At 45.4% G+C, this 27071-nt stretch overlaps 1 protein-coding gene across 1 annotated transcript in view; it reads right to left on the bottom strand.

Moving 5' to 3' along the window:
• LOC145361264 (calcium-activated potassium channel subunit alpha-1-like) overlaps positions 1-27071 on the bottom strand; it is a 123467-nt gene that overhangs the window by 12014 nt on the left and 84382 nt on the right. The window contains exons 19-22 of the mRNA XM_080216895.1: positions 21432-21525; positions 11613-11837; positions 8627-8828; positions 1128-1205 (exon numbers count right to left, since the gene is read on the bottom strand). Coding sequence (XP_080073021.1) covers positions 1128-1205; positions 8627-8828; positions 11613-11837; positions 21432-21525 — 599 coding nt within the window. The remainder of the gene's footprint in view (positions 1-1127; positions 1206-8626; positions 8829-11612; positions 11838-21431; positions 21526-27071) is intronic.

Raw genomic sequence — 27071 nt, 5'->3', positions numbered from 1 at the left:
CTCGCTCCCAATGCCTATGTTCCTATCCTGAGAACCACAGCTAGGCCCACACAGCTCGCACTATGGTTTGCAATTTTACTATACTTTGATTACAAGTTATTGGAGCGTGTCTATAGTCTGTCTGGTGATGAAAAATTCAGAGTATACCAAGGAGCTTGAAAGAGGAGTTGATGGTGGTATAACTGAGGTGTCTGAATGGGCCAATTAATGGCCAGAGGATGAGTTTGCCACCCAATTGAAGATAACTGTCAATCTCCAAAAACCACAGGGCCTATTGGAGTGTCTGCAGGCTGGAAGTGGCAGTAGGATGTCATGGCATGTACCTGAGGGAGAAGGGGGCCAAAACTCAAACTTTTCAAAACGCAGATTGAAAAAAGACCTTTGCAGTGAGTGGCCCAAGCTCATGCTCTGGCATTTTCACATGGCAACTGGTGGAATTTAAAATCAATAAATAAATCAGGAATAAATCAGGCTAGGCTTGGATTATGTTCTCTAGAGCACAGAAGGATGAGGGGAGACATGATTGAGATGTAGAAGATTATGAGGGGTATGGACAGGGTGAATAGGGAACAGTTGTTCTCCTTGGCTGAGAGGTCAATCAAGGGAACTGAGTTTTCGGCTGAGGCAGGAGATTCAGAGAGAATTTGAGAAAAAAACTTTGTGATAGTTCTTGCTGGTGTTGACTCAATGGGGTGAAGGGCCTTTCCTGCACTAAATGACTCTGTGGCCAGAATTTTACTGTCCCGCCCTCCAGGGAATTGGAGCAGGTGAGGGCCGGACCATGGAAAGGTCCGTTGACTTCAGATGGAATTTTCCAGCTTTGGGGTGAGCGAGGCTGGAAAATCCCGCCTTATGACTCTGAGGTCACATTACTGAAACTAGTTATTGCCTATATTTGTTAAAATGAAAACTAGTCATATCCATATCATTAATTGTTGTAAAAATCTATCCCATTCACTACACTTATTTGGGAAGCAAATCTGCCATCCATACCTGGCTTGGCCAACCAAGTGACTTTAGTCCACAGCAAGAGTGGTTGACTCTTAAATAGGCGAGCAAGCCACTTTCAGGGGTAACTATATCCCAATAAATAATAAATAAAGCTCCCAAAAGACACAAACATTTACCAAGCGCAGTGATGATGGGAATTCTGTAGTAATGGTTGTCCTTGAAGGATGGAATTTTAACCTTTGGCCTCTCTTCTCCTGGAAGGCAAATATCAACTGTAATTTGACCATTTTGAGACAGGTTTCAATTCAACAGTCTCAGGAGTCAGCATTTAAGACATTCTCTGCTAATATCACATGTGTATGTACCAGTCTTACTCGCCAAGCAAGTCCTATGCTTCAAGGCCCCCCCAGTCAAGCTCAAAAGGGAATCAGAAGGCCACACTGCGTGAGGCACAGTCAGTCACCTATGAAAGGGCCAATTAATGATCAGATTAAAGATAACTAGCAGTCTGTAAAAGCCAAAGGGCCTATTGGAGGGACCCCAGCCTGGAAGCAGCAGTCGGATGCCATATGATGTTACAAAGGGAGAGGAGATCAAAACTGAGGTGCCGTCTCTCAAACTTCTTTACAGGCAACAATGGCCTGCCTCGAAGCCTGATGTGAGGATTGGCTTCCCAGCCTACATCCAGGTATTTGGACTGTCCACCACCATCCGCAGCCTCTGTAGGGAACTGGAGACCAATTAGAAGTTCCAATCAGCCTTCAACAGGAAGCTTTGATCGGCCTTTAAGTTTCTCATTTGGGGCGTGTTGCATTGGCTGATGAGTGACATCTCTGGATCTCAGGACAAGCTCGAGATGGATGATCCATTTACTGCTGATGATGCTTCAAAATGCTTAAACCTTCCCTTTTGCACTGATACGTTCAGTTCCCCCATCTTTGAGAACAGGAATATTTGTGGACAATTCCTTGTTTCATAGTTTACCACCATTCACCATTTTATGTGCAGGACAATCAAACCAAGATCTGAATCATTGGTGCAGATGACCAAACATCCGTATATGGAACAATGGACTTTCATGGGATTGAGCCAGGGAATTGGCATGTTTACTAATGGCACAAGATTCCACACTTTACTTTCCTGCCTCTTCAGGGCTGAAAAATGGAGCCCTGCATCCCTTCTATGAGTACTGTGATGGGACCTGTGATCTACACCTGAAAGTCAAGACTTCAATGTAAAATCTTATCTGAAAGTGCATGTGCAATGCAGCACTCCCTCAGTACTAACCTGATTAGTGCAGCACTCCCTCAGCACAGACCCTTTGACAGTGCGGCACTCCCTCAGTACTGATCCTCTAACAATGCAGTACTCCCTCACCACTGACCCTCTGACAGTGTAGCAGTCCCTCAGTAATGACCCTCTGATGCAGTGCTGGCTCAGTGGTGCATTGGAAGTCTCAGCATTGATTTTATTCCAAGGGAAACTTGGGAGTGAGACTAAACCCTTGAATTTTGAGTCAGATTGGAAGCGCTGACCGAGATTAGCACAAGCTAACAGGCAAACAGTTTGAACGTCTGATCTTTGGTTTTGAAGGAGGAAATCAAAGCTCTTGAGAAACCCACAACTGCAGCCCACAGTTTAGTCTGTAAGCAGATATTAACACCAAAGGATTGCTTCCTAATTAACCAAGTTATCACTGTTTTCTTTCTGAGTTGGCATGCATCCAGTGGCTGTCAGTTGTAGTGCATGTTAATTCATGTTTTGGTGTCTGTTATTCCACTCTACTCTGCTGGTTTGTACAAGAGAAACAGAGATAAGACAAGTCAGTAATTAAGACCATAGAGCTTGATTTACAGAAAAGAATACCAACGTGCATTTCAATTAGAGCCTCCAGCTCCTGATCACTTAGCGGTGCTCACCTGAAGCTTTTGTCTCAATAGATTGACCCTGACATTTTTATGTATTGCAGATGGAATTGTTAATGACCTTTGTTTGCTTCTTTACTCAACCTCAGCCACCATCCTTTCTCCCTTCTATCCTGCCCTAAGCCTCCCATCCAGAAGGGATATAGGACCATGAACTGACAACAAGTTCGAAATGTCAGCGGCAGATTGACCATGGTCTAACTCAGTCATTAGAGCTGTTTGGCTCATCAAATCTGTGTCTGCTCCAGTCAGTCTCATTCCCTCATTCTATCTCTGTAGACCTGCATGTTTATTTTGAATCCCTACAGTGTAGAAGGAGACCATTCAGCCCATCGAGGCTGCACTGACAATAGTCCCACCCAGGCCCTATCCCCGTAAACCCCCATGCTCATCCCCCTGACACAAGGTGGCTATTTTAATGTGGCCAATCAATCTAACCCGCACATCTTTGGATTGTGGAAGGAAAACCTCATAGACATGGGGAGAATTTGCAGACTCTGCACAGACAGTGCCTGAGCTGGAGTGTCACTGACCAGCTTGCTCCTCCGTTCGTGCTAAGCGTCCCAGGTTAGGTGGTACTGAAAGCATTCCAGGTTTCTGTCATCAGAACATTTTTCCCCACAGCTAGAACACTCCTAGATAGTATGCAGTTAGTAATGACTAACTACTCTCCAGGCTTACTCCCCCTTCATCACAATGTTGTGCAATGCCAGTGCAGAGCTGTGCAGGGACCTGGTGACCCATCTTTCTGACAGAAAGCCCCTGATTGGCCATCTTTTCCATGATCAGCAACCAATTGAACAACATTTGCAGAGTTTGAACTCATCTGGTTGTTCATTGAACCATTGATTTCCTCGTCCACTTTCAAGCTGGGCTTGCCTCTGCCTCCACAATCCCTCTGTGTCACCCATCACAAATCCTAATACACGCCACACCAGTCCTAAACTGAAAATTGGAAGTTTCAGGGCACCTTTGCAGAGGTTGAGTTCATGGAGCCGGGGGAAAGAACGAAAGTTCAGGGCTATCTACAGCATTCATGAAGCCCAAGACATCCTATTTCCCTTTCAAAATATCCTCCTGCACACAATCCCCCGGTCCTTCTGTCCCTGAATACTCCCATTTGTCAAACGTCACACTTCTCCAGATTAAATTCTCTCTGTCACTTGCCTGCCAATTATGCTAGTCTCATCCATGTCCTGTTCTAGTTGATTAGTGTCATCCTCACTGTTTGCCACATCTTCAAGTCATGCTGCTAATACTGACTTGTTGAGAACATCACGATGTCCCATCCTCCAGCCTGAAAACAACTCATTTCTTTTATCCAATTTGACAGTGACACTCATTCCATGAGCCTCAATTTAGTTAACCAGCTATTTACATGCTACTTTGTCAAAAGTTTTCTTAAAATACACATGGAAAACATCCAATGCACTTCCTTCATCAACCTTCTTGATTATGTCATCAAAAAATTCAATGACACAAGTCAAGCACATCTTTTACAAATTGCCGCTGATTGTTCTGAATGAATTCAAACCTCTTCAAATTCATCTCGATTTATTCCCAGATTATTTGTTTCTGAAACTTCCGCACCATTAATTTTCAACAAACTGGCCTGCAGATTCCAAGAAGTAGTTGGGTTGGGTTTGAGACCAGGTACTTGCTTGTAATGTTCAAAGATTCCCATTCATTTGTCCAGATGGAGTTTATTCTGAAGATTGTGTGGGTGGGAGGGTTTTCAAATCGATGTTCTTGATGAGCAGATCTGGAAAAACCTTCCCATTCAGGACTTCAACTTGATACAATGATCACTGCTAACCATGTGTTCCCCCCCCCCAGGCACTGATTCTCCAGCACCTGATCTAAAACATACTGGGAAAGGAGGTTGTCCTGAATGCATTTCAGAAATGTTTCTGTCTCATTATCCATTAACAGCGTGCCAGCTGATATTTGGGTTATTAAATTGCCTGACTATCATCCCTTTTAGTTTGTGCACCTCACTGTGATTTCCTTGCCGATGTGTTCCTTTTTCTCTTTTCCACACTATTTGAAAGCTGATGGAACAACCCCAATAGTGTGGTCATTCACTTTATGGGTACTCAGTTGAATGAAACTGATTCTGACCTTGCCCATGAAGGAAGTCTTTTTTCAACATTACAATATTTTTCCTAATATGTACTGTCACCCCACTGATGTCTGCAGTCCAGAGATGTGTAGGTTAGGTGGATTGGCCGTGGTAAGTGATAACTCTGATGAGTACATGGGATTTAATGGGATTGGGAGTTACAGATAGTTCTATGGCCTGGTAGGTATGGATATGATCGGCGCAACTTGTGGGCCAAAGGGCCTGTTTGTGCTTTAGTGTTCTATGTTCTAAATGCGCAGGGTTATGGGGATAGATGAGGGAAGTGGGTTGAGGTAGAGTGCTCTTTCAGAAGGTCAGTGCTCACTTGATATGCTGAGTGGCCTCCTCCTGCATTGTAGGGATTCTATGGATCTGTGAATCTCACTTTCTTCCATCCCCATCTATTCTTGCATCCTGGAATCACCATTTTAGCCACATTTTTTGTCATTTTCACAGAGCTGTTTGTGCTTGGAACAGAGTGGCCTTACCCGGCACAGACCTGTCTCTGTATTCCTTCTTCATGTGCTGCGATTGAAAATGGGACTATTTCCTTCTAAGAACATAAGAAATAGGAGCAGGAGTAGGCCATCTAGCCCCTCGAGCCTGCCCCGCCATTCAATAAGATCATGGCTGATCTGTCGTGGCTCAGTTCCACATTCCCGCCCTCTCCCCATAACCCTTAATCCCCTTGCCTATCAAAAACCTATCAACCCGCGTCTTAAAAATATTGAGCGAGGCAGCCTCCACCACTTCAACGGGCAGAGAATTCCAGAGATTCACCACCCTTTGAGTGAAGAAGTTCCTCCTCAACTCCATTCTAAACCGCCCCCCCTTTATCCTGAGGCTGTGCCCTCTAGTCCTACTGTCCTTTCTGAGCGGGTAGAGCCTCTCCACCTCTATCCTATCCATCCCATTCAACATCTTATACGTCTCAATGAGATCTCCCCTCATTCTTCTAAACTCTAACGAGTACAAGCCTAGTTTATTCAGCTTCTCCTCATAGTTCAACCCCCTCAACTCCGGAATCAGCCTAGTAAACCTCCTCTGCACTCCCTCCAAGGCCAAAATATCCTTGCGTAAGTGCAGCGACCAAAACTGCACACAGTACTCCAGCTGCGGCCTCACCAGTGCCCTATACAGCTGCAGCAAGACCTTCCTACTTTTATATCCAATCCCCCTCGCTATGAAGGCCAGCATCCCATACGCCTTCCTGACCACCTGCTGCACCTGCAGGCTGGGTTTTTGCGACTCATGCACAAGGACCCTGAGGTCCCTCTGCACCGTCGCATGCTGCAGTTTTTCACCACATAAGTAATAGTCCTTCCTACCATTATTCCTACCAAAGTGGACAACCTCACATTTGCCAACATTAAATTCCATTTGCCAGTTCCTGGCCCATTCGCCCAGCCTATCTAGATCCTTCTACAGACTCTCCACACCCTCCGCACAATTTGCCGTTCCACCAATCTTGGTGTCATCGGCAAATTTCGACACCATACACTTGGTTCCCTCCTCCAGATCATCTATATAAATGGTGAACAGCTGAGGCCCCAGCACCGACCCCTGGGGCACTCCACTAGTCACCAACCGCCAATCCGAATAGCACCCATTGACCCCCACTCTCTGCCTCCTATTTGACAGCCAATCCTCTATCCACTCTAACACCCTACCCCCAACTCCATGCCCCCTGACCTTCTGCAGTAACCTCTTGTGAGGCACCTTGTCAAACGCCTTCTGAAAATCAAGAAAGACCACATCCACCAGCTCTCCTCTATCCACCGCCCTAGACACATCCTCATAGAACTCCAATAAATTCGTCAGACACGACTTCCCCTTAACGAAACCTTGCTGCGTCTGCTCTACCAAACAATTCTCCTCAAGATGCCTCGCTATTTTCTCCTTGATCACGGATTCTAACATTTTTCTTACAACAGACGTTAAACTAACCGGCCTATAATTCCCTGCCTTTTGCCTGCCACCCTTCTTAAACAACAGCGTAACATTAGCCATTTTCCAATCTTCCGGCACTTCCCCGGAATCCAGCGACATTTGGAAAATAATGACCAAGGCATCCACTATCACCTCCGCCATTTCCTTCAGAACCCTTGGATGCATTCCATCCGGCCCTGGGGACTTGTCCACAATCAGCCCCTCCAGTCTGTCGAGCACCGCCTCTCTAGTAACAATAATGTCATTCAGGCCCTCCACTCCTACCATCTTTCCGTCGCTAACACCCGGCAAATTATTCACGTCCTCCTCCGTGAAGACAGAAACAAAAAAGTTATTCAGGGCCTCAGCCATTTCCCCATCCCCTACCATTAAGTCCCCCCTCTCATCCTCTCAGGGTCCAACGTTCACCCGAGCCAGCCTCTTCCTTTTTATGTATTTATAAAAACTCTTGCTATCCTTTTTTATATTAAGCGCTAGCCCAGCTTCATAGTTTATCCTATCCTTCTTTATCAATTTCTTTGTCATTCTTTGTTGACATTTAAACCTCTCCCAACCCTCTTCTCGCCCACTACTCTTAGCTACTCTAAACGCATCCGCTTTTAATTTAACACTTTCCTTCACCTCCTTCGTTATCCATGGCTGATTACCTCTCCTCCTCCAATCCTTTTTAACCGTCGGAATAAATTTCTGCTGAGCACCAAGAAAGATCTCCTTAAAGATCCTCCACTGTTCCTCAGCAGACCTACCTTCCAACACACTCCCCCAGTCAACATTCGCCAATTCATAGAACATAGAACATTACAGCGCAGAACAGGCCCTTCGGCCCATGATGTTGCGCCGATCAGTTAAAAAACAATGACCCACTAATCCAAACCAATCCCTTTTCGTCCATAAACCTATCCATGGATCTCTTAAACGCCCCCAAACTAGGCGCATTTACAACTGCAATTCCTCTCTCATCCTACCATACTCCCCTCTGTTCAAACAAAGGACACATGTCCGGGAACCCACTTTCTCCTCCTCCATCTGCATTAGAAACTCCACCATACAATGATCACTCTTCCCAAGAGGGTGCTTCACCACAAGGTCCCTAATTCTACCCGCCTCATTACATAACACCAGATCCAAGATAGCTCGCTCCCTCGTCGGCCCCAACACACACTGTTCAAGGAAACTATCCCGGCAGCATTCCAAGAACTCCTCCTCGAGCCCACCGCGTCCAACATGGGTCAACCAATCAATATGTAGATTGAAATCCCCCATAATTACCGCCGTTCCATTCCTGCACGCCGCATTTATTTGCGCGTTAACAGCCCGCCCCACCTCCAGATCATTATTCGGGGGCCTATAAACAACACCCACCAGCGTCTTCCTCCCTTTGCCGTTCCTAATCTCCACCCACAACGATTCCACGCTCTGCTCTTTGGTTCCTATATCATCCCTTACTACCACCCTGATGCTATCCTTAATCAGCAGAGCTACGCACCCCCCCCCCGGCTTTTTCCTCCTGCCTAAGCTTCTGTAATACTTTACAACACATACATTATTTACCAAAATTTCTCTTTTCTACTTCCAAATTGGTGCCTATTCCCCTGCCAGTTTATTTTAATTCTGTCCAAGCACCCCGATAAAGTTCTTACAAAATTCCTTTCTCTGTTGAACAAGGAATGAAATGTACCTGAAAAAACGATTGATAAAATATTATTGGAGTCCATGGTTTCTTCAAAGACCATTGCTTTGATGTTGAGTGTGGCCAAGATACACTCCTTGTCCTCCAGGGTCTTCTCCTGTTCACTGGTTCGATTTGATGAGATGATGACAGCCATGTCACAGGAGCCAATGTTAACTGCTTTCAGGTCAGCGCGACATAACGGTGAACCCTGCAGCAAGCACCAAGAGGTCATTCTGCATGATCCTTTATCATGACAGGAATCTCAGCAAATTTTCAAACATGAAAACACTGCTTCTGCTGAAGATGAATAGCCAGCGGAGCCAGATGTAGGAGAAACAGTGAGAGAGGGAGAGCAGCCAACCTCCACACATGGGGCATGAGCGCCAGCCCCCTATGTGCCGTTGGGAGAAGACAAACTGCACCAAATCATAGAAGAGTATCCAATCCATGGACTCAGCTTTCACTATTTGAGACATCCCAAAATGCCTTTGGGCCAATTGGGTCCTTCTCATAGACTCATAGAAACAGGTTTGAACTCAACTGAATTAGTTAGACGGGATCTCCCACCAACAAATCAGTGCTGACTACCCTTGATCAAGGTGTGGAGATACCAGCGTTGGACTGGAGCGGGCACAGTAAATAGTTTCACAATAGCAGGTTAAAGTCCAACAGGTTTATTTGGTAGCATGAGCTTTTGGAGCACTACCCTTTCACTGGGTGAGTGCAGGGTTTGCTTCTCAAACAGGGCATATATCAATTACAAGATAATGGTTGGAATGTAAATCTTAACAAGTAATCAGGTCTTTACAGGAGCAGACAATGTGAGTGGAGAGAGGGTTAAGCACAGTTTAAAGGGGTGTGAATTGTTTTCAGCCAGGACAGTTAATGAGATTTTGCAAGCCCAGGCAAGTTGTGGGGCTTACAGATAGTGTGACATGAACCCAAGGTCCCAGTGGAGGCCGTCCCCATGTGTGCGGAACTTGGCCATCAATTTCTGATCGCACACCACAATGCAGAATCGCCAAGCAGAAACTGATAGCCAAGTTCTGCACATGTGAGGATGGCATCAACCAGGATCTTGGGTTCATGTCACACTATCTAAGATTTAAATATCTCTTGTCAGGGCTCCTGCAGTCTTCTCCCTTGCCTCCCATAGAGGCCTGGGATACATCTCATCAGGCCCTATGGATTTCTGCACCTTTATGCCTGCTAAAACATTGGACAACTCCTCCTTACTAATCTCAGCATGCTCTCGAACTTCATCGTCCCAGCTGAAATCTCCAGCTACAGTATCTTTCCCCTTCGTGAATACAGATGAAAAGAATTAATTTAAGAACTCACCCATGTCCTCTGGCTCCACACACAGATTGCCTCTTTGATCTCGAATGGGCCCCACTCTTTCCCTTAATTCTTGGAAATGCCTTGAGGTTTTCCTTATTCTTACCTGCCAATTATATTTCTTGGCTCCTCTTCGTCCTCCTAATTTCTTTTTTAAACACCACTTACACTCGATACTCCTGAAAGGCACCCCATTTTTCGTGCTCTATGCTTACTGCATGTGCTTCCTTCTTGTTTATCAAACCCTCGATATCCTTTGACATCCAGAGTTCCCTGAACTTGCCAGTTCATTGAGGTGTCGTCACCTGTCATAACGTAGCAAACCTGGCAACATGTTTGCGCAAAGATTTCTCAAATGGCAGTGTGATAATTAGCAGACTGCTTGTTCTCTTTCAGTCATGGGACCAACATTGACAAGGATAGTGTGTAAAATGCCCTGCTTTTTTTTTTAGAAGATGAGCACATCATTTTAGTCCACACTGCCATTACAGTACTGAAGGAATGCTGCATTGTCAGAGGATCAATACTGAAAGAATGCTGCATTGTTGGATCTTCAACACTGAGATGTCCCACACTATCAGATGGTCAATACTGACGGAGTGTTGCACTGTCAGAAGGTCAGTACTGAGGGAGTGCTGCACTGTCACAAGATCAGTACTGAGGGTATGCCACATTGTCAGAGGGTCAGCACTGAGGGAGTGCTGCACCATCACAGAGTCAGTACTGAGGGTATGCCACACTGTCAGAGGGTCAGTACTGAGGGAGTGCCACATTGTCAGAGTCAGTACTGAGGGAGTGCCGCAGATGTCAAAGTTGTCATGTTTTGAATTAGATGTTAAATTGAGCACCAACCTGTCTCTCAGATAGGTATTAAATTGGTCGTGATACTGTTGGTTGGTCGTTTATCACATGCTTGCTAAGCACTAATTGGCTGCTGCATTTCCCACTTTAGAGCAGTGACTACACTCCAATCATACTTCACTGGCTGTAAAATGCTTTGGGAAATCCTGAGGTTGTGAAAGATTCGATGTAGTTGGGTGGCACAGTGGTTATCACTGCTGCCTCACAGCATCAGAAATACTATCTGGACAGAGTACAAATACCCAGCTTGGATCACCGACTGTGTGGATTTTGCACGTTCTCCTCATGTCTGCGTGGGTTTCCTCCAGGTGCTCCAGTTTCCTCCCAAACTCCAAAAATGTGCAGGTTAGATGGATTGGCCATGCTAAATTGCCCCTTAGTGTCAGGGGGCTAGCTCGGGTAAATACCTGGGGTTATAGGGATAGGGCCTCATCAGGTCAATGCCCCTAACCAGCACGCCTTTCAGACTGTGAGAGGAAATTGGAGCACCTGGTGGAAATCCACACAGACATGAGGAGAATGTGCCGGCTCCACATAGACAGTGACCCAAGCTGAGAATTGAATCCAGGTCCCTGGCGCTGTGAGGCAGCAATGTTAACCACTGTGCCACCGTGGAGTATCAAGTTAATTCATGCGCTGAAGTTTAGAAAGGGTCTTGGACCCGTTCTGACTTGGGGATGATGTTCTGGCCAACTGGCAGCTGCATTTTATGCACCATGAATTCTCTCTGCGGTTACGAGGACCTCTCATATTTATCACCCTGCCACGGATTAATAATAGCTCTGGTACCTACCGGCAGAATAAAGACATTGGGGAAATTGCTGATAGTCGACCATTCCTGTTCAATATAGTTCAGGGAGCCCACAAACACAATGGACTTGAGTTCATCATAGGCAAAACTGCTGGCTCGCAGAGGCATGACAAAGTTACGCAGGCCTATCCCAGGGCAATTTGGTTCACTAAAGATGCAGACGATCACGTGTTTGGAGAATTGCAGTCGAGATGCCACTGCACGGTTCTGAAAGATGTGAAATTTGGACAGCACATTAATTTGATACTGGGTCATTGCAATCAGGATTAAACCCAGCATTGTCCGTATTCAGAAACTGAGCCCTGTGCCTGCTCCATAGAAAACAGGAGCAGGAAATACAATCCTTTGTTCCCCATGGTTGGACCAGGGCTATAATGCGATCTGGAGCATCAGTGCACATTTTATTGCATTTTATTGAGGGCAGAGTGATGTGGTTGAAATTAGCCACATTGAATTTGTCCTGCTTTTTGTGGAGAGGACAACCGTGGTCATTTTCCATATTGTGGATATCTGAATTGTACCTGAACTGGAGCGGTTTGTCTGAATTGTACCCGAACTGGAGCGATTTGTCTGAATTGTATCTGTACTGGAGCGATTTGTCTGAATTGTTCCCGTACTGGAGCAATTTGTCTGAATTGTACCCGTACTGGAGTGGTTTGTCTGAATTGTCCCTGTACTGGAGTGGCTTGTCTGAATTGTTCCTGTACTGGAGCGGTTTGTCTGAATTGTACCCATACTGGAGCAATTTGTCTGAATTGTACCTGTATTGGAGCGATTTGTCTGAATTGTACCTGTATTGGAGCGATTTGTCTGAATTGTACCTGTATTGGAGTGATTTGTATGAATTGAACCCCTACTGGAGTGATTTGTATGAATTGTACCCATACTGGAGCGAATTGTCTGAATTGTACCTGAACTGGAGTGATTTGTATGAATTGTACCTGTACTGGAGTGATTTGTATGAATTGAACCCGTACTGCCAACTTTAAGGGCGTTCAAATGGTCAGTGGATAGGCATATGGATAACATTGGAATAGATTAGGTTCGAGGGTCATTAGATTGGTTCCACTGGTCAGCACAACTTCGAGGGCCGAAGGGCCTGTACTGCGCTGTAATGTTCCATGGAGCGATTTGTCTGAATTGTACCCGTACTGGAGTGAATTGTACCCAAACTGAAGTGGTTTGTCTGAATTGTACCTGTACTGGAGCGATTTGTCTGCATTGTACCGGTACTGGAGGATTTTGACTTGGTGGGGAGCTAATTCATCAACGCATATCTTCAGCCATTGTTATAGCCATTGCTTTCATACAATAGTAGTTGTGTAACACAGAAAAGGCCCTTCAGCATTGACAACAACTACTATCAAAGTCACACAAATAAACTTTTTTTGCACTTGTCCCATATCCTTGAAGTCATGATGTTTCAGTTGCTCATCCAAATAATTTTTAAAGGTTGTACGGTTTCCAGCCTCCACTACCTTCTCAGGTAGCGCAGGGGTGATCTAGGTAATTGGATCAGGAATTGGCTAGCAGATAGGAGACAGAGGGTGGTGGTTGATGGTAAATATTCGTCATGGAGTTCGGTTACGAGTGGTGTGCCTCAGGGATCTGTTTTGGGGCCACTGCTGTTTGTAATTTTTATTAATGATCTGGATGAGGGTATAGTTGGGTGGATTAGTAAGTTTGCTGATGACACCAAAGTCGGAGGTGTGGTAGATTGTGAGGAAGGGTGTCATAGTTTGCAGGGTGACTTAGAAAGGTTGCAGAGCTGGGCCGCGAGGTGGTGGATGGAGTTTAATGTGGAGAAGTGTGAGGTAATTCATTTCGGTAGGAATAACAGATGTGTTGAGTATAGGGCTAACGGGAGGACTTTGAATAGTGTGGAGGAGCAGAGGGATCTAGGTGTATGTGTACATAGATCCCTGAAAGTTGGGAATCAAGTAGATAAGGTTGTTAAGAAGGCATACGGTGTCTTGGCGTTTATTGGTAGGGGGATTGAATTTAGGAGTCGCAGCGTCATGATGCAACTGTACACAACTCTGGTGCGGCCGCACTTGGAGTATTGTGTGCAGTTCTAGTCCCCACATTACAGGAAGGATGTAGAGGCTTTGGAGAGGGTGCAGAGGAGGTTTACCAGGATGTTGCCTGGTATGGAGGGGAGATCCTATGAGGAGAGACTGAGAGATTTGGGGTTGTTTTCGCTGGAAAGAAGGCGGCTAAGAGGGGACCTTATTGAAACATATAAGATGATTAGAGGTTTAGACAGGGTAGATAGTGATAGCCTTTTTCCTAGGATGGAGAAAGCTAGCACGAGGGGGCACGACTTTAAATTAAGGGGTGGTAGTTATAGGACTGATGTCAGGGGTAGGTTCTTTACCCAGAGGGTGGTGAGGGACTGGAATGCCCTGCCAGCTGCAGTTGTAAATGCGCCTAGTTTGGGGGCGTTTAAGAGATCTGTGGATAGGTTTATGGACGAAATGGGATTGGTTTAGATTAGTGGGTTAGTGTTGTTTTTTTTTAAAGCTGGTCGGCGCAACATCGTGGGCCGAAGGGCCTGTTCTGCGCTGTAATGTTCTATGTTCTATGTTATTCCAGATTCCCACCACCTTCTGAGTGAAAAGGTTTTTCATCAAATTCCCTCTGAATCTCCTGTCCCTTACTCTAAAACTTTTCCTCCTCATGATTGACCCCTCAACCAAGGGGACCAGCTGCCCATGCTCACCCTGTCCATACCTCTCATAATCTTATACACCTCCTCATGTCTCCTCTCAGCTTTCTCTGCTCTAGGGAAAACAACCCAACCTATGCAGTCTCTCCTTATTGCTCAAATGCTCATCCCAGGCAACATCCTGGTGAATCTATCCTGGTGGATATCTAAGGAAATAAAGGAGGATATCACATTGAAAGAAAATGCACACAAAGTGACAAAGATTAATGAGAATCTAGAGGACTGGGAAATCTTTAAAGGTCAGCAGAAAGCCATGAAAAAACTATTAAAAAACAGAAAGATGGATTATGAGAATAAACTAGCTCAGACTATAAAACAGATAGCAAAAGTTTCCACAAATATATAAAACGAGAAAGAGTGGTGAAAGTAAATATTGGTCTTTTAGAGGATGAGAAGGGGAATATAATAACTGGAAATGAGAAAATGGCTGAGGCATTCAGCAGGTATTTTGTGTCAGTCTTCACAGTGGAAGACACAAATAACATGCCAAAAATTGATAACAGGAAGGCTATGGCAGGTGAGAACCTAGAAACTATCATTATCACGAAAGAGGTAGTGTTGGGCAAGCTAATGTGGCTAAAGGTAGACAAGTCTCCTGGTCCTGATGGAATGCATCCCAGGGTATTAAAAGAGATGGTGGGAGAAATAGCAAATGCACGAGTGGTAATTTACCAAAATTCGCTGGACTCTGGGGTGGTTCCCGCAGATTGGAAAACAGCAAATGTGACGTCACTGTATAAAAAAGGAGGGAGACAAAAGGCAGGTAACTATAGGCCGGTTAGCTTAACTTATGTAGCAGGGAAAATGCTTGAATCTATCATCAAGGAAGAAATGGCGTGACATCTGGATATAAATTGTCCCATTGGGAAGACGCAGCATGGGTTTATGAAGGGCAGGACATGTTTGACTAATTTGGTGGAATTCTTTGAGAACATTACATGTACAGTGGACAGTGGGGAACCTGTGGATGTTATGCATCCGGATTTCCAGAAGGCAGAGTAACAGGAGTACAGAATATAGGGCTAATGGAAGGACTCTTAGTAGTGTTGACGAGCAGAGAGATCTCGGGGTACATGTGCATAGCTTCCTGAAAGCTGGCACCCAGGTTGATAAGGTTGTTAAGAAGGCGTATGGTGTGTTAGCTTTTATTGGTAGAGGGATTGAATTTCGGAGCCGTGAGGTCATGTTACAACTGTATAAAACTCTGGTGTGGCTGCACTTGGAGTATTGCGTACAGTTCTGGTCGCCGCATTGTAAGAAAGATGTGGAGGCATTGGAAAGGGTGCAGAGGAGGTTTACCAGGATGTTGCTTGGTATGGTGGAAAGGTCTTATGAGGAAAGGCTGAGGGACTTGAGGTTATTTTCATTAGAGAGAAGAAGGTTACGAGGTGACCTAATTGAGGCACACAAGGTGATCAAAGGATTGGATAGGGTGGACAGTGAGAGCCTTTTACCTCGGATGGTGATGGCTAACACGAGGGGACATAGCTTCAAATTAAGGGGTGGTAATTATAGGATGGATGTCAGAGGTAGGTTTTTTATTCAGAGGGTAGTAAGGTCGTGGAATGCCCTGCCCGCAGCAGTTGTGGACTCGCCAACTTTAAGGGCGTTCAAATGGTCAGTGGATAGGCATACGGATAACATTGGAATAGTTTAGGTTAGAGGGTCATTAGATTGGTTCCACTGGTCGGCGTAACATTGAGGGCCAAAGGGCCTGTACTGCACTGTAATGTTCTATGTTCCATTTGACAAGTTGCCTCACCAAAGACTGCTACATAAGAAAGGTGCACGGTGTTACGGGTAATGTGTTGGTATTGAGAGAGGATTGGTTAACTAACAGAAAGCAAAGAGTGGGGGTAAATTGATGTTTCTCTGGTTGGCGAGAATGACTAGTGGTATGCTCAGGGATCAGTGTTGGTACCGCAATTGTTTACGATTTATATAGGTGATTTGGAGTTGGGGACTAGTGTGTCAAAATTCAACAAGTCGCGAAGATGGGTAGAAGAGCAAAGTGTGCAGAGGACGCTGAAAGTATGCAAAGGGATATAGGTAATCTCAGAGAGTGGGCAAGGGCCTGTCAGATGGAGTACAATGTTGGTAAATGTGAGGTCATTCAATTTGGCAGGAATAACAGCAAAATGGACTATTATTTAAATGGTAAAAAATTGCAGCATGCTGCTGTGAAGAGGGACCTGGGTGCCCTTGCGCAAGAATCACAAGGAATTTGTTTGCAAATGCAGCAAGTAATTAAGAAGGCAAATGGAATTTTGTCCTTTATTGCTAGAGGGATGGAGTTTAAAAACATATTATGTTGCAGCTGTATAACATGCTGGTGAGGCCATACCTGGAGTACTGTGTACAATTTTGGTCTCCTTACTTGAGAAAGGATATACTGGCACTGGAGGGGGTGCAGAGGAGATTCACTAGGTTGATTCCGGAGTTAAGAGTGTTGGCTTATGAGGAGACTGAGTGGACTGGGGCTATACTCATTGGAATTCAGAAGAATGAGGGGAGATCTTAGAGAAACGACAAGATTATGAAGGGAATAGCTAAGACAAAAGCAGGGAAGTTGTTTCCACTGGCAGATGAAACAAGAACTAGGAGGCACAGCCTCAAAGTAAGGGGGAGTGGATTTCGAACTGAGTTGAGAAGGAACTTCTTCACATAAAGGGTTGTGAATCTGTGGAATTCCTTGGCCAGTGAAGCAGTTGAGGCTATCTCATTGAATGTTTTTAAGGCAAGGACAGATAAATTTTTGAACAGTAATGGAATTAAGTGTTATGGTGAGCAGGCGGGTAAGTGGAGCTGAATCCACAAAAAGATAGTTATGATCTTATTGAATGGCGGAACAGGCTTGAGGGGCCAGATGGCCAACTTCTGCTCCTAGTTCTTATGTTCTTATGAATGCTCCCTGTATCCTCTCCCTTTCAGAACCCATAGCCTTCGCTATCTCCAATATGCTAATTTCTTGATCTCATGTTGAGTGAATCAAATTGGCTGAAGATTGGCGTAGGGACTTCAGGAGGAGGCCCTGATTTGTTATCCACTTATCACTTCTGCTGAAGATGGTTGCAAATGCTTCAGCCTTGTCTTTTGTACTAATGTGCTGGGTTCCTCCATTATTGAGGATGTGGAGGTTTATGGAACCTCCTTCTCCACTTAATTGTTTAATTTTCCACCACCATTCATGACTGGATGTGGAAGGACTGCAGAGCTTTGATCTGACCTGTTGCTTGTGGGATTGTTTTCCTCACTATTGCATGCTGCTTGCCTTGTTTAGCTTCAATGTAGTCCTGAATTGTAGTGTCAGCAGACTGACACCTCATTTTTCAGTACTGTAAATGATTCTTGAAATATGCTTAAGGTGCCAACAATGGCTGCAGATATGACAACAACTTGAACAAAGCAAGAAGAGAAATGTCAACATTCTGAAGAGCAAGGTATCCCCGTCAACATCGCTCCCTTTCTCCAGACAAAATCTAACTTGGCGTTGCGCCCATTGTTGTTTGTGAGTTTTCAGTGGTGCAGAATGGCGGCCGTGTAACCCTATGTGGCATGAGCTCCGCACCAGAAACTGAGGAGAGACATGTTCAAGCCATTCAGACTGGTTTCATAAAATGCTTAAGCATCATAAGTAAAATTGTATTTTTTAAAGAAATTCAGCGATGGTGAGTGAGGAAAACCCAGTCGATGTTTTCTATTTAATTTGTAGGCAATGACCAAGTGGTGCAGTCACTGAATGAGTAATCCAGAGAGCCAGGGTCATGCTCTGGGGACCAAGGTTCAAATTCCACAATGGCAGAATTCACTTAACATTCAGAATTAAAAGTCTACTGATGACCATGAAATTCTGTGCTCTCTCTTTCCTTCTCTGTGAACAGTCTGTATAGTGCACAAGAAACAAGTCTTTTCGCTGTACACTAATACATGTGACAATAACAAATCAAATCAAATCAAAAAATCATTGTAGATGGCAGCAAAAGTCCATCTGATTCACTGATGTCATTTAGGGAAGGAAACCTGCCACCCTTACCAGACCCACAGCAGTATGGTGGGGGCAGCATGGTGGCACAGTAGTTAGCACTACTGCCTCACAGTGGCAGGGACCCAGGTTCGATTCCTGGCATGGGTCACTCTCCGTGTGGAGACTGCACGTTTTCCCCATATCTGTGTGGGTTTCCTCGGGGTGCTTCAGTTTCCTCCCACATTCTGAAAGACATGCTAGTTAGGTATATTGACCCAAACAGTTGCTGAATATGGAGACTGGGGGATTGTCACAGTAGCTTCATTGCAGTGTTAACGTAAGTCTTACTTGTGACTAATAAATAAACTTTTTCTTGAATGTTCTGTGAACTGACCTCACATTCCAGTATGTTCAAGGGCAGTTAGGGGTGGGCAACAAATGCTGGCCCAGCTGTGACCTCTACATCGCACGAATTAAAAAAAGCTCAGCTTAAGGGCTGACAAGGAAGTCAAAGGTTAGGTCAGAAAGTCAGCTATGATCCAATCAGCCCTGATCTTTCAAGGGGCTAAATGGCTGACTGCCCCTCTTACTGAGCCGCACTGAGAGCTGACTGGCAGCCTGCAGGCAATAGTAATTAGAGATCGATTTGGATTTGTTTGGATTCTGGAATCCCGCCGAGATCAGTGTTGGAACATGACCTGCAGAGATGATTCAAGAAGCTGTGTGAGCATTAAGCCTGTGAGGGATGATTGATTACGTCATGTGGACCTAGATTGGGCTCAGAACTGACAGATGATGTTTAACTGCGAGAACTGCAGGGAAATGGGAAAGGGGTCAGCATTCATCCATCCTTCAAAGAAAAAAGCTGAAGGAGGTGAATAAAGAAAGGGGTCTGGATGTATATTTCAATAAAGATAGATGAGAATGCTGCAAAGCAATACCCAGAACCAAAAGGATCATGGGTTGCATTCAGAGGGATATTGATTACAAGATGAGGCATATTATTTTGTCCTTGTACAAAACTTAAATAAAAACCAAAAATGATGGAACTACTGTCAGTAGCATCCGTGGAGAAATAAACAGAATTAACCTTTCCAGTTAATGAAACTTTGTCAGGACATCTGCTGTTAGGCCTGTTGAGTATTCCACGCAGTTTTTTATTTCAGATTTCAGACAAAGTCTTCTTGCTTTTGAACTTGACCAGACTCGATCTGGAATATTCTCTCCAGTTTGGGCGATTTTGAAGCTTTGTAAAGAGCGCAGGGGAGGGCCACAAGGCTAGCTCCCAGTAAAAAGTACAAGATTTTCAAGTTTATTTATTTGTGTCACAAGTCGGCTTACATTAACATTGCAATGAGGTTCGTGTGAAAATCCCCTAGTCACCACACTGGCACCTGTTCGGGTCAATGCACCCTAACCAGCGTGTCTTTCGGACTGGTTATAGGGTAGGAGACTTGAGACTTCACACTTCAGAGAAATGTCGAGTTTGAACTAATCTGATTGAAGTTTCCCAGATAATGAAGGGAAAAGACATGGGGGCGATTCTCTCAAAACATTCCAAGCATTGAATTTGCTTGAGAACTGGAGTAAATCCTGTCGTTTTTTTCAGTTGGAGTTCAGAGAAGAATCTCCCACACTCTGTTCACTGCTGACTGCACGAACATGAATCATGTAAAGAAGCTGTGAGCGGGACCTATTCCCGCTGGAGAGGCTGGCAGCACAGCGCTGAGAGGGCCACTGCGCATGTGCCGATCATTCAGCACTGAGATTGGTACATGTGCAGGAGCCTTGCACTGCCGGCCTCCCGATTGATGACCAGCTCGCTCACCACCCACCCTGTGATTCCCGCAACATCGGCCCTCCGCACTCCCCACAGCCCAATCACTGTCCCCAAACATGCTCAGGCCCAGCCTCAACCCTTCCCCAAACAGCCCAAATCTGCGCCCCCCCGCCACCGCCACCCCCCACTTCACCCCAAGGCCCTGCTTTCACCAAGCCCCACCCCTCTTGGCACTGATTTCCAGCGTGGAGCTGATGGTGCTGAAAATCAAGCCTAGAGTCGGACGGTCAGTTGGGATCCCGCGGAACTGAGTGCCTCGCTCAGACATTTCAGAAGACAGTTCAGAGTCAACCATATTGCTGTGAGTCTGGGTCATGTGTGGGCTAGACCTGGGAAGGACACCTTACCATTCACCTAATTCATTGATATAGATTGTAAATGTTGAGATCTCGGCACCAATCCCTGTGGCACTTTACTAATTACAACTTGTTAACCTGTAAAAGACCCAGATGTCTATACCCTCTGCTTCCCATTCGTGAACCAAACCATGCTCATATGTTATCCGCAATATCATATGCTGTATAGTAACCTTTAATGTGACACCATGTCAAATACCTTTTGGAAATCCAAACACACCACTTATATGGGTTTGCATTTATCCATCTTTCCTGTTACTTCCTCAAAAGACTCATCAATTAGTTAAGCCCCATTTCTCTTTCACAAAACCATGTTGACTCTGCCTGATTGCATTATCAATTTCTAAGTATCCTGCTACAACCTCCTTAATAATGGTTTCTAGGAATTTCCCTTGGACAGAGTTTTGCTCACTGGCCTGTAGTTTCCTGCTTTCTGCTTCACTGCCCTTTCTTGAACAAAGGTATTGCCTTTATGGAAAAGTCTAAATTCTGAGGCCACGAATATAAGATAATCGCTGATAGATCTAACAAGACTTTTCAAAGTACCTGGGGAACAGTAAGAATATGGAACTCATTACCTCGAAGTGTTTGAGGCGTATAGGTTAGATGTATTTAAGGGGATGTTAGATAAACACATGAAGAAGGGAACGATGTGGTGACATAGAATGGTACACAATCACTAGTACAGAGTAGTTAGGCTGAATGACTTATTTCTGTGCTATGGATTTGATGTAATTCTGTGCCAAACAGAGACAAACATTGTTTCATGAGGTGACTGTCTTCCAGGATCATGCGCCATGCCAAGGACCTTTAACTAAATGGGGCACTGAAGCCAAACTCTGGGAGATTCTCCATCAGGAATACACACCTGGATTTTCCAATAACAGTCACCAGACCAAGTCAGAGTACTCACCAGTGTTACTTGCATGATGCCCTTTGGCGGACACCAGTGGAACATGCCAGTGGAATCCAATTTCACCTTCTCTTTCTTTGTAATTTCTTCAATCCTGAAAATTAAAACAACGGTCAATCAGAAGAATAAAATGAGCTGTACCCCTTTGATTCTGAGTGACGGCATGTGTTCTGGCCAGGAATGAACTGAGCTGAGTGCTGATCTCTGGGGTTTCAAGACAGAAGCGTGCATTGGCATTCAGAACCAATCTGTGAGAGAACTCACCTGCCAATGTCCACCATCTTTGTAAGCCCTTGAAGTGGTTATGGAAAGAAACATACTGACAAGGGCCTCGAGCACACACACAGAGCTGGAACGGTGAAGTACCTGTTTGTGTAGTTTGATAACATTAGCTAATAGGCCAACTCAGGATCGGAAGATTGTGGTTACAGACCCCTGTTTGTATTGGCCGGCAACTCAGTACTGCACGCTGGGAGCAGTTTGCAGGATTATATCACAAGGAAACCATTTCACTCATCATTCGCGAGTGTAATGTGCAACTAATTTCATTGTCCTGTTCTCTCTCTATAGCCTTGCAACAATGCAACAATAACTTGCATTGATAAAACATTTTGAACATCGTTGAGCATCCCAAGATGCTTCACAGTATCCTTTTCAGACAGAATTTGATGCCAAGTCATTTGAGGAGTATCAGCGCAGGTGACTAAAGGTTTGGTCAAAGAGGAAGTTTTTACAGAACATCTAAAGGGAGGAGAAAGAGGTACAAATGAACACCAGAATTGAGATCAGGAGGAAGACACAAATAAGATCATGGCTGATCTAATTATAACCTCAAATCCAAATTCCTGCCTGCCTCGATAACCTTTCACCTTCTTGCTTATAAGGAAACTATCTCGCTCTGCCTTAGAGGGAGAGAGTTCCAAAGAAGTTGCAAAGTTTCTTCTCGTTGGAATTTATCCATTAGAACGATAGAATGCCTACAGTACAGAAAGAGGCCATTCAGCCCATCAAGTCCGCACCAACTCAACTAAAGAACATCCCACCCAGACCCATCCCTCTGCCCTATCCCTGTAACGTCATGCATTTACCATGGCTAATCTACCTAATCTACGCACCTGGGAAATGCGTAAGGGATGATTTATCATTTCCAATCAACCTAACCGGACATCTTTGGAGTGTGGGAGAAACCGGAGCACCTGGAGAAAACCCACGCTGACACAGGGAGAACATGCAAACTCCACACGAACAGTCACCCAAGGCCAGAATCACACGCAGGCCCTCACGTTGAGGCAGCAGTGTTAACCATTATTTCACTCTGCCTATTCTGTGTACTCTGAAATATCCTCTTAAACTTCTACCACTGCAGCTCTACTGACTTGCCCCATAATCTTTTTTGCTGGTTCACTTTAACTGATGTTTTTTTGGCTTCACGATTGCCCTTATTTAAGTTTAAAATTCTAGTCTTAGACCCACTCTTCTCTTCCTCAAACTGAATGTAAAATTGAATTACATTATGGTCCACTGTTACCTATGGGCACCTTCATTATGGGATCTTTAAATTAGAACAAAGAACAACCCAGCACGGGAAACAGGCCCTTCGGCCCAACGAGCACGCGCCGCCGCATCACCCTACACCTATTCTACCCTGCATGTCTACGAATGGAACCCTACTCAGTCAGATTCAGGGAGGAAATAGTGTCAATTTGGTAAAAACCGATGAGCCTAAGAGCACATCTTTGGGGTGTGGGAGGAAACCGGAGCGCCCGGAGGAAACCCACGCAACCACAGGGAGAATGCGCAAACTCCCACAGACACAGGCCCAAATCCATGTGTCTGCACAGCCAGCAGTGCTAGTCACTGAGCTGTTGCGGCGCCCGTCTACCGGTCCGGGATCAAGCACACACACCGACATGAAGTACTAGGCCACTCCTGGACTTCCAAGAGCAGCCCACGCACGACCCGCCGTGTGCATGCCCCTCGCTTGACACGAGGTGGACCTCCACCTGTGGAATAAAGACAAAAATATTAATCTTACAGCCTGCCCTTCCGGTGTCTCCCGAGGTTTAACCCTATTTAATAGCCCCTACCATATCCCTCCATTCTCGTTTCACTCATGTGCCTATCTAACTGCATCTTAAACGAGTCCAACGTTCCTGCCTCCACCACCCTACTCGGTAGCGCGTTCCAGACCCCCACAACTCTCTGCGTAAAGAACCTTCTTCTCACCTCCAAATTATACCTCTCCCCCCTCACCCTTAAATGATGACCTCTCGTGTTCGTACCCAGTCTAGGGAGCAGTCTCTCACTATTAACTCTATCTATTCCCTTCAGTATCTTATATACTTCTATCATGTCCCCTCTCAATCTCCGTCTTTCCAAGGAGAATAGTCCCAGTTTCTTCAATCTCTCCTCGTAACCCAGTCCCCCCATGCCAGGCAACATCCTGGTAAACCTCCTCTGCACCCTTTCCAGAGACTCCACGTCCTTCCGGTAGTAAGGTGACCAGAACTGGACGCAGTACTCCAAATGCGGTCTAACCAACGTTCTGTACAACTGAAGCATTAGACGGCAGCTTTTATACTCTATGCCCCTTCCTATAAAGGCTAACATCCCATAAGCCTTCCTAACAACCTTCTCCACTTGTGACGCAACCTTCATGGATTTGTGAACCTGCACTCCCAGGTCCCTCTGTATGTCTATACTCCTAATCGGCCTACCTTTTATCACATAGCTCCTCTCTGCATTATTCCGTCCAAAATGCATCACCTCGCATTTGTCAGGAGTAAATGCCATCTGCCACCTATCTGCCCACTGCACCAACCTATCTATATCCTGTTGTATCACCTGACAATCCAGTTCCGTACCCGCCAACCCTGCCATCTTGGTGTCATCAGCAAACTTGCTGATCACACCACCTACGCCCTCTTCCAAGTCATTTATGTAGACTACAAAGAGGAGAGGTCCCAGTACTGAGCCCTGCGGCACACCACTGGTCACTGGCCTCCAGCCCGACAAGTTCCCCTCCACAACTACCCTCTGTCTCCTATTTCCCAGCCAGTTCTCAATCCACCTAGCTACCTGGCCTCGTATCCCATGCGCCTTAACCTTTTCTACCAGCCTACCGTGAGGGACTTTGTCAAACGCCTTACTGAAATCCATATAGATGACATCAACGGCTCTCCCATCGTCAACCGTTTTTGTCACCTCCTCAAAGAATTCCACCAGATTCGTAAGGCAAGACCTCCCTCTAACAAAGCCATGTTGCGTATCCCTAATCAGATCGCAACGCTCCAAATGCTCATACATCCTACCCCTAAGTATTTTTTCCATTAACTTCCCTACCACCGACGTCAAACTCACCGGTCTATAATTCCCAGGGTTATCCCTACTACCTTTTTTGAACAACGGGACCACATTTGCTACCCTCCAGTCTTCTGGGACCTCACCTGTGTCCAAAGAAGAGACAAAGATGTGCGCCAGAGGCCCAGCAATTTCATCTTTCGCCTCCCTAAGCAGCCTGGGATAAATACCATCAGGCCCCGGAGCTTTATCCGTCCTTACGCTACCTAAAAGCCCTAGCACTTCCTCTCTCATAATAACTATATCCTGCAACTGAACCTCCGCTCCCTCCAAGAGACCGCACGATTCCGAACCCCTCTCCTTCGTGAATACCGACGCAAAGTATTCATTCAGGAGCTCCCCCATTCCCTCCGACTCAATACACAGCTCTCCACTCTTGTCCCTAAGAGGACCAATTTTCCCTCTAACAATTAATCCTATCTTGTTGCACAATACCAGTTCCAGTATAACCTGCTCTCTGGTTGGTTTCAGATTTGCTGTTCTCAGAAACTATCCCAAAAACATTCTATGAATTCCTTCCGATCTTGTTTTTCTAGTCTTAATGTGAATTAAAATCATAGAATCATAAAGCCCTATTTTAGCATTTTGATTCTAAGTGCTGAGCAGATTTGAAACTGGGAGTGTTTCAGATCTGACTTTTAGCCCCGTTCTGAGGTGCACCCCTACACACTCTGCCTGCAAAAATATCAGTGATTCAGAATCGTGCAGCAGAAGCCTGGGGGTGGGGATTAACATGCCCGAAATCCTGCAGTTCTGATAGGCGTCTCCAACTGCGCATGTGTCGAATAAAAAATGATAGCATGCGGCTCCCCTGCCACATTACTCCCGGGCTGGATAATACCCTCCCTTGACCCTCACAGACATTGCCTCACCCCCACAACATAAATGACCCCCTTATCCCTCCCCACCCCTTCTGGCACCCAAACTGATCACGGGCCCCTCCCCTGCTTCCCTCAAATCGCACTTTTGTAGAGTTTGTCTGTTTTGCGCTGAATCTGGATGGGCAGACGTGGTGATAAAGGGGAAGTGCTGGTAAGTTTGGGCATGCAGCCCTGTAAGTCCATTTAAATGCATGTAAATACATTTAAATAGCCGTCATGCCTGTTTTGGGTGCAGTCCCAATCATGGCCACTTTCGGGCCATGGTAAAGGGGGAACGATGTGGAGATGGGTACAGATCAAGAGGCACTTTGGCCCATAAAGTCCATAGTGACACATTAGAAACACCTGAACTCCCACCTAATCCCATCTGACATCACTTGGCCCATAGCCCTGAAGATTATCATGTGCCAAGTGCTCGTCCAGATACTTTCCAAAGAATATGAGGCAACCCACTTCTACCACTCTCTCAGGCAGTGCATTCCAGACCATCACCACCGCCTGGGTATAAAAGCTTTTCCTCACATTCCCTCTAAACATTTTGCCCCTTACCTTAAATCTATGCCCGATCATGACTGACCCTAAGAGGAACAGATCCTCCTTATCCATTCTGCCATAGTCATAGAGATTTACAGCATGGCCCAACTTGTCCATGCTGCCCAGTTTTTACCCCTAAGCTAATCCCAATTGCCCGCATTTGGCCCATATCCCTCTGTATCCATCTTCCCCATGTAACTGTGTAACTGCTCTACTGCTGTCTTTGGCAGCTCATGTCCATGTTTCACACCTCGATCAGGTTGCCCCTCAGTCTCCTCTGATCTAACAAAAACAACCCAAGCCTACCCAACCTCTCTTCATAACTTAAATGTTCCATCCTAGGGAACATCCTGGTGAATCTCCTCTGCACCCAGTGTAACCACATCCTTCCGAAAGAGTGGCAACCAGAACTGCACACAGTACTTTAGCTGTGGCCTCACCAAAGTTTTATACAATTCCAGCAAGACTACCTGCTTTTATGCCTTGATTGATAAGGCAAGTATCTCATATGCCTTTTTCACTCGCCGACTAATGTACCCTTCTGCTTTCAGAGATGAGTGGACAAACAGGCCAATATTCCTTTGTTCTGCAGAACTTTCTAGTGTCCATTCATTGGGTACTCAAATTACTCATTCGGAAGTACTTTTCAGGATTAAATTCCATCTGCCATTTCTCTGCCCATATCACCATTCCATCTATATCTTCTTGTAGATACGCCGACACTCCAAGATACTCCACCGCACTGTTAACCAACCACCTGTCCAACCTTTGTGTCGTCTGCAAACTTATTAATCCTATCCCCCACATAGTTATCCAGATCATTTATATAAATGACAAATAATAGGGGACCCAGTGCAGATCCTTG

The sequence above is a fragment of the Carcharhinus amblyrhynchos genome, chromosome 34 (assembly GCF_965287045.1).
Source record: "Carcharhinus amblyrhynchos chromosome 34, sCarAmb.v2.hapA, whole genome shotgun sequence".
Lineage (NCBI taxonomy): Eukaryota > Metazoa > Chordata > Chondrichthyes > Carcharhiniformes > Carcharhinidae > Carcharhinus > Carcharhinus amblyrhynchos.
This window is presented reverse-complemented; position numbering and strand designations above follow the sequence as displayed.